At 50.9% G+C, this 13,459-nt stretch overlaps 1 protein-coding gene across 9 annotated transcripts in view; it reads left to right on the plus strand.

Moving 5' to 3' along the window:
* Nucleotides 1–13,459, plus strand: part of FMNL2 (formin like 2) — a 152,211-nt gene that overhangs the window by 67,647 nt on the left and 71,105 nt on the right. For all 9 annotated transcript variants that reach the window (XM_087734448.1, XM_087734450.1, XM_087734454.1 and 6 more), the window contains exon 2: nt 12,076–12,159. In XM_087734448.1, the coding sequence (XP_087590574.1) occupies nt 12,076–12,159 (84 nt within the window). The remainder of the gene's footprint in view (nt 1–12,075; nt 12,160–13,459) is intronic.

A 13,459-nucleotide genomic window follows, 5' to 3' on the forward strand; every position in this document is an offset into this window, starting at 1 on the left:
TGGGAAAAGACTTGCTTTTTCTATTGAAGAAGCGCATATAGGATAATTTGTGATCATCAGCTGCTTTTAAAATTGCAGTTAGAGGAAATTTAACTGCCTTTTTTAATTATTTCATCGAGAGCTTGCAGCTTTTACCCAAGGAGGTTGACTTTGCAGACTGTGAACAGCTCATCGCTTTGGGTGATGGAGAAGGTAGGAGCCCTCCGTGCGGGAGGGGAGGTCGGAGGTGTTGCGTTCCACCCACCCTCTGCAAATCGCTTCTGTCATCCTCGGGGATGTCATATAAAACGGTGCTCCAAAACGTTCAGCACGTGTACGGGTAGCATCCGTCCCGCCTCGTTACGCTGCTGGCTGCGTCGTCGTGGTTGACTCTGCCCGAGGTGTCCCCTCACCAGCGCAGCTTTTCCCGCAGGGCGCTTGGGGCTGACCCCCCTCCCCTTGAAAGCGAGGGGCTGTGAGGCAGCACCGCCTTATTTCGCGGATGAGATTTACACCTTTGGTAAGAACGTGGCCTTTGCACCGACTGTTCCTTGCAGCTGCTTTTGCGCTGGGATTCTGCAGTCGTCTTGCGTGCACAGGTGGCAGATGGTTTTTGGCAGCCGCTGGTAAGTGCCGCTGCCCTTAATTTTAATTTTTCTTTTCAGCAGTGATTGATGAACAGCACTTTGGTTACACAGGTAGCTCTGCAACAATTGCATTTATTTCCATAGGGTTCGTAGTGAACAACGTCACAAGGCGATGGGATCCTCTGATTTATGGTAAAGCTTTTTTTTCCATGAGATCTGGATAAAAGTTTAAGAGAACAACCAAAGCCCATATCCCATTATTCGGGATAATTGTCGGGATGCTTAGGCTTCGCCCCTCTGTCCGTACTGCTGTGTGCCAGCACAGGATTGGAAAAGATGTAAAAACCGCTGCAAACCCTTGTCTATATGTCTTGCACCGTTTCCTTGTCCTGCAGCCGGGGCGGGTGCCTGGTGCCGCGGTCGGCTGCTCCGCGGCGAGGACACCCCTCGCCCCGAGCGCCTGGGATCACGCGGACTGACTGCAACTCTGTGAGTCCGAGCACAGGCTTTAGCGTCTGCGTTTCGGTTCTTTGGGAGACACTTTCACAGACATTTCAGTAAAACGGCTTTAATTTTGGATTTTGTGGTTTGCCTTATCAGTAGTGAGCGCTTTTGGATGATTTAATAAAGCTGCGGGGCTCGCTTGGAGCAATCATCCAGGCTGGGTGAGTCAGTGGTGAGTTGGACTTTGAAGCTTTTGTAGCATGAAACTATTTTTCAGTGGTGTATTAATGAGGTTTCAGCTTTTCCAAAATGTGAAATGCATTAGGCCGAGTCTGAATTTTTGAAAGGAACAAACAGTTCTGTGGTAGCAGCCGTCGTCCTGGGCCACCAAAACCTTGAGAGCTTTCCCAGGTGAAATTTCAGCAGCGGTGTCGGGGACGTCGCGACAGCCCAGCGAGACCCCACTCTTTGTGTGCTCCCGCACGGAGGCAGAGGGGTTTTGACCCCGGACACGAGCTGTGGCTGTGTCTGCACGGGGATGAGCTCGGCGTGACGGGAGGCAACGCCGGGATTCCCGCTCGCACCTGCAGCTTCGCACGCAGCAGCGTTAAACGTCTCCGTGTCGACGCTTTCATCTGTACCACGCCATGGTAGCGTTTACAGTGTGGGGATTAACCTCTGCGAAGAGCTTTGAAGTTAAATGCTGATTTATTATAAATATGCAAATGTCAATGCTGATAAAAGAAAGCAGAGAAGCAAAGGGAAAAGCAGCAGGGGGAAGCTCAGAGGAGGGGGGATGAGCGTGGCCAGATGCGAGGGGCTCGGGGAAGTCGTGGGGAACCGCAGTGATGGTAAAACACAGGCATCAAAAAAGCCTCTTGGCATCTGAGTGTCGGCCTCGCACATGGATGTTGGCCGCCGCCGCCGCGTGGGGCAGGACCCCTCGGCTCTCTCGCTGGGAACGTCTCTGGGCCGTGCTCCGTCAGGATTCAGGGCTGATGTGCTGCCAGCAGAACTGCTGCTAGCGGGGCCGTTTGTCTGTAAACACCCAGGAGGTGACTGACCTCCCAAGAAGTATTTACCCTTCCCTGCTGCTGGATTTCTGCATGGTTTAGTCCTTCCTTGTCTGCTGGGGAACCGCAGGTACTCACAGCAGTTTTCTGGATCCCAGCTTTCCCCTTCAATGTGTAAAGTAGGCATCGCTGGACGACCTCGTGAGGCCCACTGAGATGTACGTGGGGAATCACGGCTCCAGAGTTAAAGAATTTGCCTTGTTGTTTTTCCAGTCGTGTTTCTGAGGACGAGCTCCGCGCGAGCGCGTCCTGGGCCGTGGTGACCCACCGTGCACCCTGTCCTCTGAGCGGGGACAACGCAGCCCTCAGCAAGTCCCCCCCGTGCTGTGAGCCTGATCCTGCTCTTCGCAGTGTTCTCCCTGCGGAGCCAGGGTGTGTTCAGGAGGACAAAGGACTCATGCAGCGAGAGCGTTGGTATTTTTAGACCAAAGACCAGTTTAATAAAAAAAAAAAAAAAAACAAAAAACCAAAAAAAAAAACCCAAAAAAGAAGGAGGATTAGAACAATAAGTACATTGAATTTTAGCCTAGCTTGGATTCCTCATAAAGTCAACGAACTTTGAGATTGCTTCACTTGCCTCTAGCTTTCCTAAATAAACACACCGTAGCAGGCCTGAGAAGTTAAGTAGCACAGAAAATTGCAAAAAGTTAAATTTTAATATGTAGAAGAATATTAAGGGCTCTTTTACAGGCCAGGTCCTGGAATTAAGTTTTAATACTAAATTTTACTAAATATTAAATTTTAATAATAAAATGTACAAAAATATCGAGGGTTGTTTTAGTAGGCAGCTACTAAAGTCAGCAACAGCCTTTTTTCTTTCTTTCCCTCGCAGAAGGGTCGGAGCCAGGGCAGGGTGAGGGGTGGGACGAGGGGGTTTCCTCCTGGGCAGCGCGGTGCGGCGGTGCTGCCAGCTGACCTTCTCCAGCGACGGCAACTGCGGCGAGTTTGGGGCCCGGGTCTAGTTCTTACGGAGTTTTACCCCGGGCTGAACAGACCTGATTGCCACCAACCTCCTGCGTTGCAGCGCTGGGCAATCTGGTCGGTGTGTGTTTCACCTGGGGAGTGTTTTGAGATGAAAAATGCTGTACCAAGGCTTTAGATGTTGTAGACCTTTAGTAGACCTCAGGTCAGGAGTAACTTAAGCGAGTGAGATGAGTAAGGAGGTCTGACTCGTGACGGCTTTATGGCCCTGAGTCAACATCAAAGAGCCACCGTCTCCTCTGGAGTTGGTTATCCCAGCAGAGGACAAGAGCTGAGTAGGTGCAACTCATCCTTCATCGCTCAAGCCTTAAAGGATGAGTACCAAACCCTGGCTTGCTGCTGCCGCCTGTGCATCCTCTGTTCGGTAAAGAAGATGTCTGTTTGTAACGTTATAAACTGGTTTCTTTTCACGCTGACTAAATTTAGAAAATGTGAAGGAGCATTTACAAACTCAAAAGCTGTACGTATCTGACAACGAAGGGTGACAGTGTCAATGCCTTTATGAATATACATGAACAGATCTGAACTGCATGTTATGCTGCTTTCCATTCTCTTTTTATTATTTTTGGAATTTGGTTACTTTTGGATCCTGGTTTCTGGGAAGATGTAGGCACCTCGCAGTGCCAAGAAGTAAACCTGGATCCACTCAGGAGCCGGTGCTCCGTTCTCAGGCTTGCTCTGGCCAGGGAAGGGGGCTGCTCTGTCTCAGTTTTACGAAGGTGGGAGGTATGGATTTGACTTATGAACCAATTTTGGATCTCCTTTGTAAGAACTCACTAGATATTAATAAAAGTTTAAAATCGTTCAGGCTGTGCCTTAAAACAGCCCTGACTGTAATGCAGGAAAAATTAAGATTGCAGCTCATCATGGTGGAGACAGTGGAGATAAAACCGGGAGAGCTGGAGGCAAAATGCAGTAGACATGGCTGTTATGAAACTCTGTGAGGAATTGAGAAGTTTAACTGATGAGCTGGGGAATAAGCTCAGATTAGGAAATTCCAGGTGAGGATAGGGGGTCCTTGAAGTCTGCAATTGCTGGAGTAACGAGGAGAGCTTTGATGTCGGTATGTAAATCTGACTCTAATTTACAAGGGCCAAGAATATTGTTTTAAATGTATTAAAGCCCTGATCTTTTTCATCAATGCTGTTGTGAAGCCAAAAACTACCCAGGATTGTTTTTCTGTCTCTCTGGTAGTAGTGCAAGTCAGGAATAATCCCAATCAGAGGAAGGGCGGGAGGAGAAAGCGAGCTGGGAATTAGGTCTCAGGAATATAAGCTACTCTGCCACGTCTCATGGAGGAGTGGGTATTAACCTGCACCCTTCCCTGCCATGCCGGAGATGCTGTAGTTGCACGTAAGGTTTTCTTGGGCTGCCTTTATTTCCTTTAAAGTTAACAGCACCATTATGGAAGTGGGAAGGTTAACTCTTTGCTGAAACAGCTTTTAAATTTTGCCTTCCTCCAGCTCTGGAGTTTGCAGCGTTGCCTTGCCAGGCTGCCTCGCCTTGCCAGGCTGAGCTTTGCTGCCCTACCAGCGCCTGGAGTGATGCAGGGCTGGCTTTTTCCATCACTGTCCGATGGATAGGAGTAGGCTGGTGGAAACATCTCATATTTTAGGAGTAACACGTGCTCCCATTGCCTGACTAATGCATGCAGCGCCGTTCATGGGAAGAAATGGATCAGGAGGACTCTGTCGTGTTTGTTGCTAGCACATTAATGTCATGATTCATAAATAAAAGGGAATTAGACTTAAAGATGATAAGATTAATAAGAAAGAGCAACAGCCTAATGCTATTAATTAGCAATGCTTATGCTTTTGAGTCAGTCAAGTTGCTGCTACACTTGTTTTCCAAAACATTGAGCCTTTTAATTCATATTAAAACGAGGAATAAGTTAGAAAAAATACATCTCAGTCATCCCATCACCAGCTTCTGGCGTGCGGTGCTGATGCCGGCGTGACCTGGTGTGCGGCTCAGACCTGTAGTTATGTGCTGGTCCTTTCCTTAGCGAAACCACAAATGCTGCTGAACGTTTTGATGTTTCTGTACTGTGAATGAACTCAGCCAGTTGGGCGCTTTATCCCTCTGCAGCGTGTGGGCTACTATTTTAGTATTTTCTCTGCATAATGCTGATAATACGTGGTGCTGTGGGAGCGCTTTGCCCCCGAGGCACGGGGCCACCGCGCGTGGCCACCAGTGGCTCCGTGGGCCAAGCTGGTGCCCCCCTTTTCCGTGGAAGGGGATGGCGTGCAGATCCGCAAGGACCAGGTGTGAGGCCGAGGGCGTAGCAGAGCGCTGCGGCAGTCGTACCCAACTCTTGCAAATCACAGAACCACAGAATGGTTTGGGGTGGAAGGGCCCTTTCCAGGCCATCCAGTGCATCCCCCTGCCATGGGCAGGACATCTCCAACCAGACCAGGTTGCTCAGAGCCCCATCCAGCCTGGCCTTGGATGTTTCCAAGGATGGGGCATCTCCCACCTCTCTGGGCAACCCCTGCCAGTGTTTCACCACCCTCAGCATGAAAAATTTTTTCCTTGTGTTCAGTCTAAATCTCCCCTCCTTTAGTTTAAAACCATTACCCCTTGTCCTGTCGCAGCAGGCCTTGCTAAAAACACTGTCCCCATCTTTCTTGTAGGCCCCCTTTAAGTATTGAAAGGCTGCAGAAAGGTCTCCTTGAGCCTTCTCTTCTCCAGGCTGAACAACCCCAGCTCTTTCAGCCTTTCCTCATAGCAGAGGTGTTCCATCCCTCCATTTTTGTGGCCCTGATCGATCGGTCTACAAAAACAGATTTTTAGTGCCAAAAAGTGGAAACGAAGGCTATGCAGTTTCCGTAGTAAATTCAGATGCTCTGTCAACTCAAAACCTAATTTGGAACTGCTTTTCTATGGAGACTTCGGGAGGACAGAGGTAAGAAGGTTACAACTGGCAAGCCAGCCGGTCATAGTAGATGGCACAGACTTAGTTCAGTTTTGAGCAGGGCAGCGAAGTGCAACCCACAGCTTTTACCTTGAGTTACGGAGGAGTTTGGCTCTCAGCGACGAAGCCGTATTTAGAGTCACTCTCTTTTTTGGGGTGGCACGTGAAGCACAAAGCCGCGATGCCTGCACGAGCGTCCTGCTTTCCTCCGGCTGCTCGTGGCCAGAAGATAACGCTGCCGTGTGGAAAAGAGCATTTTCCTGCCCTGTGCTGGACCACTGCTCTCGCTGTCACACTGAGACGGGTGAAATCATCTCCTCGGGATGAGGCTAAATCTCGGCGCATCCTGGTAGGCAGCGCCGTTACCGAGTCATCTGGCCCCGTGCTTCGGAGACGCTGTCGGGGCTGCCAGTTTGGACGGAGCTGGGCTTTGTTTCATAGGTTAAAAATACATATATTTCCTTGATGCGCTGTTGGTTTTATTTTTAACTCTTAAGCAATTTAATATTTTGTAGGTCTGCTAGTGTTTCTCCCAGTTTTCCATCTGCTACTGTGATTAATTTAAGTTCTAGCTTTACAATGCCAACCTGGAGCAAATGGAATGGAAACCTTACCTATATTATTTGGCATGTAGCAGTAGACATGAATAACTTTGGAATTTGTGGGGAAAAAGAGAAGTTATGTGTTTTTGGAGCCAAAATATGATTGGAAACCAGCCCTTGCAGACAGCATGATGTCGTGTAGGATCTAGCTGCAGTTACTGTTGAGCGCAGTGCTCCGGATTTGCGTTTGTAGGTGTTTCTGAGGAGTGGGAAACCTCACTTGGAGGCTCTAAAGTAGCGGTGTGCACCGATTTCCTATTGCCTCGCAGACACCGAGGCAGAGTGACGTGCCACAGGTTCACTTTTTTTCAGTCCTCGAAGCGGTGTGACGCAGTGGAAATGTGCAGTATGGCGAGGAAGGTGGGACTCGTTTCCTATGGCTGCGAATCTGTGGGAGGAGGGAGTGGAGCAAAGCTGCGGGGCTCGCCTGGGTGCGGATGCTGGGCCTGGACTGGTGGGCATCAGCGCTTTACTCAGGGCAAGAGGCAAAAGCACAAGCCCAGGGAGATTGTATCATGGCTACTGGGCGGTCCAGCTTAGGAGCCGTGGCATGGCCCCGGCAGCCTCTCAGTTCGTGCCACCGTGCAGCTTGTCAGCCTTACGGCACTGACGTGAATTAAAAAATAGCTTGACCAGAAATGGTTACTTTTAATCTAGATTGCGTTCGGTGTGAGCCATGCAGGTGTGTGTCCGTGGGGCCAGCTGGGGATGGGGATGCAGAGCAGTGGGATACAAGACAGTGAGGCTGCTTCAACTGCTGTTGCCACTAAAAGAAATGGTCTTTTATGGCCCAAGATGGGATCCTAATGGAAGACGGGTATCCAGTATAAGGGTGCAGTTCTTCTTCCTGAGCCGATCGAAGTCTGCTCCGCTGGCAAAGGGCCTCCAGGTGCATAAGTGCTGGTGGTGAGGCAGGGGACGGTAAAGGACGACCGGGCTGGGGACACAGGCAGGAGCGGAGAGAGTGGGGCCATCCCTTCTGGCAACAGCAGGGATTTAGATTGTATCAGGAGTGGAATAGTTACGCTATCAAAAGCCTTCAAAGCATGAGCTCTCATTGGGGTAAAGATGGAAAGAGAAATCACAGGTCATAGACCTAGTTAACTAAAAATTGCTGGTATGTGTGAAGCCCATAGTCAAAGAGCTGGAAGTGGCCAGGAGACATTTGTGAGTCATTTCACGGATCCACAGAGAACAAGAAATCCGGACTACTCACGCATCTGGTTAGTTATGACTAGAGTCAGAACTATTGCAACCGGTAAGGTCAAGCCAGCCAATTCAGTAGCCTTCTTTGCCGTAGTTACTGATGCAACAGCTAAAGGTTATGCAATTAGATACAGTATACTCGGATTTCAGAAAGCCAGTTGGTATGGTGCCATGCATAAGCATAAAGAAAATATATTGCTTCCCATTTAAGTAAAAATATCATGGTGTAGAAACTCGTTTTCCAGCAGGGAATGGTTGTTAACAGCAAGACCAGCTGAAGAACAGCATTAGTTCAGGTTTTAGGGAAGGTAGGATCTATGCCTGCGCTATTTTGTACAAAGAAACAAGGGTTATTTGGTACAGCCTTGATGAAGGCGTGTGTTGAGCGGGGTTGGGTGTGCTGGGGCACCGGGCTGGAGGCTGCAGGAGAGCCGAGCCGAAGGATGGGGAGCTCCGGGGGATCAGGAGATCCGACTCGCCAGATGTCTCAGCCGGGGAGAAGGTGCAGAAATAAACCTGCAGGACAAGGGGAGAGCCTCAGGTCGTGAGTGAGAACGCCTTGCGATAGTTTCCAGTAAATGAGTGCAATTTGATCCAGTTTTTAAGAAAGCCATTCAAACTGATTTATGTATAAAACATAAAAGTTAATGTCAAACTGACTCTGCCAGCGTGAAAAGGCCTGGTCCAAGTGCATTCCCTCCTTACTGCGTGAGGGGTGAAGCCAGAGGGGCAGCCGACAGCAGCAGCCGTGGTTTCCTTCCCAGTTCCCTCCAGAAGAGACGAAGAAAGGGGCTCGAGGGGCTGCTGGGGTGACCCGCCGTGGTTTGCCTCAGCGGGGGGTCCTGTCCATAGCAGGGTAATGGACTTGTACACAAGCAGGTTTCAAAACTGCTTTAAATCTCTTATTGAGAAGTGAGTAGGTGCAAATCATCCACTGCTTGCACACAGGGATTTGAACCCGGTTGCACACAATGTATTCATAAATAATTTTACCTGTTGGACCAGGGCAGGGGGTATCTGACGTGAATTGCAGTAGTTGTTGAAATAGCTGAAATGGTTGTGTGAAGCAAAATGACATGGAGCGAAGCAGTTCACATTTCAGAATGAGATCAAATTTAATTCATTTCGAAATGAGATCACTGGAACCTGCTGCCTGGGTCTTGTTTTCCCTGTTTCAGGCTTTCATCCGTGCTGAACTCTTGCCATGACTGAATTCTGCAGAGGTTTCCAGGCAGGTTTCTTGTCTGAGCGCCAGCCTGGCTGGGTAAGCTGATTAGCTATAAGAAGATCAGAGTTTGACAAGGGGTGTATTGCAGGTAAACAGTGAAGCTTTTCCTACAGCCGAGATTTAGCGTAGCTGTGAAACATGTTTGCATCCTCAGAGGTAAGGAATGGGGCTTGAAGAAGCCCCAGGAAAAATACCAAGAAGTGCATTAAAATGATAAGTAGAACTGATAAGGTACATGGGGAGAGACTGAGAGGAGAATCAAGCACAGATATGATCACAACCTATTAAATACTGTCAACATGACAGCACAGATGAGCAAAAGGAAGAGTATTTGCTACCTGATGGAAAACAAGCAGTCATCACAGCAGCAGGGCGGTGGAGGGGATCCCCAGGAGCGGGTGATGCTCCTCAGCCGGGATGCAGGGAGATAAGATCTTGTGGGACGACAGCAAATACATCTGCAATGTGCAGACGGTGGGATCGGCTGGAGACCCGCGCTGTCCTCACCTCCCTCCGTGGTCCTGCGTGGACCAGGAGGTACAAGTACACCAGGGGCATCCCTCTGGTGCCCGCAGGTACGGAGAGGCATTTGCTGGCTCACCAAAGATGTGGAAGGACGGTGTTCGGGGCATGCATCACTGTTCTTGCCTGTGCTCCCATGCTTTCAGGGAGGGCGCTGGGAAGGCAGATGGCTGCAGCAGCCTCCGCTCCTCCGCCCTGCCTCCTCGAAGCCTCCTTGAAGCTATCGCTGCCCGCGGGCAGGAATGCCGCATCTGCTCCTGCATCGCACCCGAGCCCTCCTGGTTTCCAGCCCAGGCTGCACGAGTAAACCCAGGGAGACAGAAATCTGAAACGGTGGCCATGAGCGAGCTGGGTCAGGAGCAGCCCCGGCCCTGCGCCTGCCTCCCCCCAGGGCTGGGCTGGGCTGGGCTGAGCCTGGCTGGGAGCAGGCTGACAGTCAGCCCGGCTTGCAAGCTAGCAAGACAACCAAGGCATGAAAGCCCTGGGGAGGTGTAGGGGAAGGTAGTCCTGCATTGTACCCAAGCGCTGCAATACGAGCGGGGAAAGCCTTGTCTTTGTGATGGGGGCGTAGCGCTCAGCTAGCCAGAAACGGTGCTGGAAAGCTTTGCCATTGATGGCCAGCCGCTGCCGGTTAACCTCTCGGCTCTCCTTCAAAGCCCCTCATCCCCCAAAGCTTGCCCGGGTGTTGCAGGGCCCACCGGTGCTGTACGCACCGTGGCACGGGGATTGCCCTTGGCGCCTGCGGTCCCCATCCGGGCTAGGACCTGGTATCCTTGGAGCGGGTGTGCCTGTGCCGCTGCCTCTGGGTCTTTTCCATACCTGGAGCTGAGGGCATTCCTGATGATGTGCTTTACAAATACCGATTCCTGATGAATGACAGCTCAACATACATGTTGAAATTTTGTGTGTCTGTGTGTCTGCTTGCATGCAGGTGTGGCTGCGGTGGTTGTATTATCACCCTGGGTCTCAGTCGGCCATTTCTAGGACTCAGATTTTGGTTCTGTAGTGTGCCATTGCGGGTAAGCAGACTGGGGGGTCAGCAGGCTGGGCTGATCCTAACAGATGCTCTTGGTGGTGTTTGTGGCAGCTTGGGCTGGCCGTGTCCCTCCTCTTCTCTTACCTGGGAGAGGGTTTGTGCGAGGAAACGGAGGAGGTCTGGGCCCAGGCTGTGCGAGTCCGGCTGTAGCAGGGTATGGGTCCGGGAGTGTTTCTGAGGATCCCCGGGACAGCCTGATTTTAATAAACGTGTAAAAATGCCTGTTGCACAGGTTGTGAAGATGTGTGCTTCTAGAGCAGAGTGTTTCAGTGCCTAAATGCCGATTTATTGATTACTGCTTCACTGCAGGCTTATTTAACAGCCTTTGGTTGTGGCCTCTTTCTGTGCCTCCCGCAGCCTTTTTAAAATGAAACGTGGAAGGGTAGTGCCTGCCAGCGCAGAGGTGGGCGCAGTGCCGCAGGGCCCGGCCGGCGCCGCGCTCCCATCCCAGCAGCAGTCCGGGATGGACCGCCAGAGGCTTGTGGTCCTGAAGGGTTAATCAGGAATAACTCGGCCAGGTCTGGGAATGCCAGCTGGAGACCCAGAGGTGCCAAAGACCCAGAGGTGCTGGAGACCAAGAGGTGCTTAGAGGGTTTTTTGCTCAGCCGCTTCACCTTGCTGCATGCCGCTGGGCTGACAGGGAGGCTCTCCAGACTTGGTGTTTGCGAAGCTCTCGAGGCGTTCCTGGGTTCTCTGGGAGCGAAAGCACGACAGTTATGCTGCGCATTTAGAGACACGGCTCTTAGGAAAGCTGCCTTGGGAGCGAGTAGCCAGCCTGTGCCGCCCTGCCCCATGGAAAGATACCTCAACTGACATCAAAGGAGCCAGCAAACGATAGGCATCTTCTAATTGCTGCCTCTCCCTGCCTTCTGACTCGGTACTGCAGGTTGTCATTCGCGGTCTCGGGATCGTTATCTTTGCATCTGCGAGCAGCACAACGTCACTGGGCAGCAGCAGTCCTACCTCCCGGATCTGTATTAGCCAGATAAGGTTGCATGCGGTGACATTTAAAAACCTGAATAGTGTCCCGCTGTTGAACTAAAATGAAATGGCAGTTCAAGATCTCATTTGGAGAGAAGTGGCCTTCTGCAGTCCGCAGCCCGCAGCTGGAGTGTGCGGTTCCCTTGTGAGGGTGCCCCAGCAGGGGGGTGGTGGGGATGTGGTGCACGGGGACCCGCCTGGGCTGGGAGGTGGCTGCCGGGCCATGGCGGCACGGGGAAGCCCCGTCCTCTCCTCCCGAAGGACATGGCTGGTCCTGAGCTCCAGTCCCTCGCCGCCTCCTGAGTCCCAGCGTGGTCCAGCACTGGTGCCTTGTGATTCACTGGTGCTTTTGGGGCCAAAGACGACATTTAGAGGGAATGTTTCTGAATAACCCTGTCAACAGGAATTCACATAAAACAATTAAAGCAACCACAGCCATGTTGCCTTGGTTTGCTCATGTCTGACTCCTCCTGAGCCCGAGCCCTCTGCGGTCCCTCACGTTTGCTTTCTCTTTCTCCGCAGAATGCGATGAACTTGCCGCCTGACAAAGCCCGGCTGCTGCGGCAGTACGACAACGAGAAGAAGTGGGAGCTCATCTGTGACCAGGTAAGGGCGGCCGGGAGGGCTTTTGGCAGGCATCCCTTTGAGAGCACAAACTGGGTTTCGTCAGCGATGTCGCTGGGCTTAGAAAGGGACCTTGCAGAGGACACGTGTTTGAACCGATTCAAACACTCATTTCTTTGGCCTTATGCACCTTTATTGGTAACAACTCAGAACAATAATTCCCCTTTTTGCCGCAGAGCAGTATTTCTCTCCCCTCTGATGTTCCCATCACCCCGTGCCTGTTTCCTCTGGGCGGTGAATGCTGCTTATTTTACCCAGCACAGACTCGAAGAGACTGGCCTTCAGTCACCTCTTGGCGAGCGCTTTGAGTTTGGTCCGTCTTGACCTATGTAACACGAACGAATGGTCTCGATCCAGTGGGTATTTGGCTGTCCGCCTCACGAGCCGTTGTCACGGTTGACGGTAGCCGTCGCCTTCAGGGAGGTGCGATGGTGATGCGGCCTGAACTCCTCTCCGCCTCCAGAGGCTGAACAGCAACCTTGGATTAAGCAGCACCATATGCTGAGGCATCTTTTGTGTATGAGCTCTGCCGTGGCGTGCAGACTTGGCAGCAATGTCGAACAATTAACAGGTTGGCTCTGCCTTGACAAATGAACAGAAACTGTATAATAATACAATAGAGAAAGCAAAGCATGCAGAAGGTAGGATGTGCATTTGTGACCCAACAGCAAAATCAGGCTCTGCCATAAACTTCAAAAGTAATCGCTAATGAAAATAATTGATCCAGGACTGAGAAAGTAGGATGTTTCCATGAAATGTAAACACAGCGGTACCAGGATGAGAGTTTGGCAGAAGGTACAGTCATGCTGTGAGGTCAGGAACATTTTAATAAATAGATTTGTGGGACATTTCCTATTTAGCTATTACAGTGGCAGTGCCGCTGATAAAATCCAACTACCTTAAAGTAAAGCTGAATAAAAAACTACTTGCTTTTTTCCATGAGTTTGCTGTGCAGAAAACCTAAAGCATTGAGCTATTTAAAGTTTCAGTTTAGTGAGGCACTGAACAAATTGCTTAATCTAGTGTAAGTGATTTGTTTCATGGATGTTTGCTTAGAGCGTGCACGCTCCGAGCCCGCACAGGGCAGCGTGTGCTTTGTGCTGGAGCCTGCGTGCTGTCTTTGCACTGAGCTGGCAGCGGGGCAGGCAGAAGCAGTTAGATCACAGCCTCGACGTGCAAACTCCCACCTCGGAGCGGGATCCACCCTTTGCAACGTGCAGCTGCTGCTGATTCACTCCACTCTACAGCAAGATAGGAGGGATGAGCAGATGGAAACGCAGCA

The sequence above is a fragment of the Nipponia nippon genome, unplaced genomic scaffold, assembly GCF_047370975.1.
Source record: "Nipponia nippon isolate SJK-2023a ecotype South Korea unplaced genomic scaffold, ASM4737097v1 scaffold_5, whole genome shotgun sequence".
Classification (NCBI taxonomy): Eukaryota; Metazoa; Chordata; class Aves; order Pelecaniformes; family Threskiornithidae; genus Nipponia; species Nipponia nippon.